Here is a 3,298-nt window from a genome sequence, read left to right as displayed (position 1 = left end):
CAGATTTAGGTCCGTTTAGATCGAGCGTTTGTTGATCTTATTAGCGCAGCATTTGTGTTTTCCAGGTACAGCAAACTTAAAAAAGTGCTTTCAGCTGAATTGACACATTTCTAAGGCGTCATGACTTTTCAGTGATTTCCCAGGCTTGGGATACATAAAGTATTTTTCTATTCTTTCTGTTCTTCTATTCAAAGTTATAAAATAAGTCCGATTCAGGCTGATTTTTAATAAATGATGTTGTAACTGCTGCCTTTGGAGGTCGGTCACACACTCTGACGTCCGCTGACCAAAGCGCGCTAAAGTTGATTTAAACGAGGTCGTCGGCCATCTTCCTCTGCAGATCTGGAAAAGACCGCTTTTATCTCACAAGAATTCCCGTTAAACAACAATGAGTCTGGTCCAATCAGAGCAGCCTGTTTGAATCCTCTTGTCGAGTGCACAGCTGGCTTCACCTCGGGGAGAGTCCCTGGTTCTGGTTCTGCAGCGACCTTGGCTGTGGGAGGCATAAATCAGCCACATCCTGCTTTCATCCGCCCACCTCCTGCTCATCCCTCGGCTCCGCTCGCTGTTGGTAAATATTTAAATGGAGCCGAAGCTGTAAAATCCAAAGATAACGGAGCCGAGGGCGGATTAGGAGCGACGGCGAGGAGCCGTTCGCTACGTTAGAGAAATATGAAGGATAAAATATAAAACAATAAGACAGGCAGAGTTTAAAGGAGCTGAGACGTCGAGGAATTAAACTTGTTCTTTTCATTTTCCTGCTTCTTGACTTTCAAACGTTTCAGATCGCTGCTGATTCTAATTTTACTGAAGTTTAACATGAAAAGAAAACTGAGATTTTCATCAACCAGGTTAACTTTAGCTAATGCTAGCACGTGGCTAGCTCCTGGTTAGCTTGATGTAGCTCGATCTGTGGTGTTCTGTGGAATAAATCTGAATTATTTCATCAACCAGGTGGTTTTATCCTCCTGCTCAACATCTGATCTGTTATAATAAACCCAGAAACAGTTGCTCATGTTATTCGACACCAACTCACCTGTAAAAGTCCGTCATGAACACTAATAAACCTTAATTAACTCAATGCATGGTCGCAAGATAAGAATTTTAAAAGAATTACTGATTTCCAGAAACCTCTGGAGTTGCAAACAGCGTTTAGATAATAATCAACTTATTATGTTATACACTTATTATGTGTAATTGAAGCTACGTTTTTGTGCTAGCTGATGTAAAAGTACATTTAAGTTAGCTTCATAAAATCCACTTTAAGGTCAGGAGGTTAAACCTTTAATCTGTAAACAACCTGGACGTTAGATGGTCACTTCAAACTAACTCAGTATAGTTAGTTGGTTGAGCCTGATGTGATCAGAGGGTTCAGACCAGACGTTGTGCTTCAGAGGTCGTGCTCTCAGGTGTAACTCACCTGTGGCTTGTGTTGCAGGTGAGCAGCAGTACGCCGTCCCTCCGCCGGTCTACGGATGCCACACGCCTTCAGACAGCTGCACCAGCAGCCAGGCGCTGCTGCTGAGGAACCCCTACAACAGGTAACGCACACACCGTCTATTTTTGCATACATGGGAGGTGGAGGCGCTTCAGAACCGGGTGGTTTTGGCTCAGGGAGAGGCAGCAGGAAGCTGCTGGGGACAGGACGTCCACCTCCAGGACAGGTCCGTCTGCTTCCGCCTGTTGTTCTGTCGCCGTCACACACCTGCATTTATTGGTAGATGAGTAGCTTTTCACCTACAGAAGTCACGGTGCCACTGAAGGAAGCCGGCCAACAGTAGCAGGAAGGTCTGAGTGGCGGGGGAGGATCCTCCTGGAACGCCGTTAGACCATTACGCTAATTACTGGACTCGTTTAGTTCGCTGTTAGAATCTCTCCACATAGATGTCACTGTGACCCTGACTGAGGTCCAAACTTTGGCCGTTCTCTTTGTCTTTCGAGTCCAGCTGGAGACGTTCTCGTCTGACACCAGGACGCTGAGTTCAGGTTATTTACAGACATGTTCTTCCAGCACGGTCTGAGTTTCTATTATCAGCTCTCTATGATGATTATTATTGTGGAATATTTTTACCTCCAAATACAAGAAAACAATCAGACCCATACTGTACATGTTACTGAATAAAACAGACTTTTAAAATGTTTTTAGTCGTATTCGTACCGGTACGTATTCGCTAACCCTCAGTCGTGTTGTAATAAACTGTTTGTGTAATTAAACAGCGAGCTGCCACGTCGGCCCGGTTTTAGATCCAGGAACACTCAGCTCACGAGTGACGCATTCGTCCAATCAGATGCAGCCAAGCTGAGAGCTGAAAAAAAGAAACTACCGTAATGTCTGGACTATGGAGGCACCTGAATATAAGCCCCACCCACTGACTCTAAACATAAACCAGGTGTGAACATAAACAGAAGATGTTTTAACTTTAATTNTTTTTTGTGATTTAACAAAACAGGAAAAAAAATCTGTGGAACAGTTTTTAATAAATATTGTAAAAGAGCAATTTACCGTTTTAACCGTGGACATTATTAAAGCTTTGGTCTGTTGTTTTGTTTTTTTTTTGCAGTCGACATCTAACTTAATACTTCTTTTTCTGTGATTTTAATAGACATTAATTTAACAAAACGTTTTTCAATTCTAAAACAAATTTACAAATATCTGTAAAATAATTCCGTTTTTTGCTGATTTAAATACAGGAAGAAGAAAAACTGTAATTGTTCAGTCAAATATTAGAAAAGAACAAGTGTTACTGGCAATTTTGGGCAGTTTTTTTTTTTTTTGGGTAAACATGTAAATTATTGTTAGTTTTCTGTAGTTTTACTAGTTTTTACCCGTAGTTAGAGAAAACTGAAAATTCTGTTTTAAAAGACAGTAAATAGTTAAAAGTTAGAAACAACCTGAAGAATTAAACTGAATCAGAAGCTCAGCAAATTTGTCCTGTTTTTGGTTTAAATGCACCAAATGTTCTCTCCTGTGACTTTCCTGTCGACTCTGATGCCAAACAGTTGAATTCATTTAGTTTTCTTCTGTAAGAAATCGTGTGTTGAATGACTGGCGTTCACACGTTTACCAGCTCAGACGCTCAGACGCTCGTGTTCGTGATAAATCAAACAAAACATTTCTGAGGGGATGAAGTGGATCCTCGTGGCGCTGACCTTCCCGTGTTGACCAGAGTGTTGTTGCGTTGCAGGTTACGGCGCCGTGGCCTTCGATGGGGGGAACTACAGCCACACTCCGACCCACCACAGCTCCCAGTTCTCCAACCACAGCTTCAAACACGAGGACGCGCTGACTCAGCAGAAC

General features: G+C 42.3%; 1 protein-coding gene across 1 annotated transcript in view; it reads left to right on the top strand.

Annotated features, from left to right (window-relative positions):
- wt1a (WT1 transcription factor a) overlaps window positions 1–3,298 on the top strand; it is a 37,398-nt gene that overhangs the window by 12,077 nt on the left and 22,023 nt on the right. Inside the window, exon 4 of the mRNA XM_008297987.1 lies at window positions 1,410–1,541. Within this exon, the coding sequence (XP_008296209.1) occupies window positions 1,410–1,541 (132 nt within the window). The remainder of the gene's footprint in view (window positions 1–1,409; window positions 1,542–3,298) is intronic.

Source organism: Stegastes partitus, unplaced genomic scaffold, assembly GCF_000690725.1.
Source record: "Stegastes partitus isolate 25-593 unplaced genomic scaffold, Stegastes_partitus-1.0.2 Scaffold1267, whole genome shotgun sequence".
NCBI classification, from domain to species: Eukaryota; Metazoa; Chordata; class Actinopteri; family Pomacentridae; genus Stegastes; species Stegastes partitus.
The sequence above is the reverse complement of the archived record's forward strand: the minus strand, read 5'-3'. Positions and strand labels throughout refer to the sequence as shown.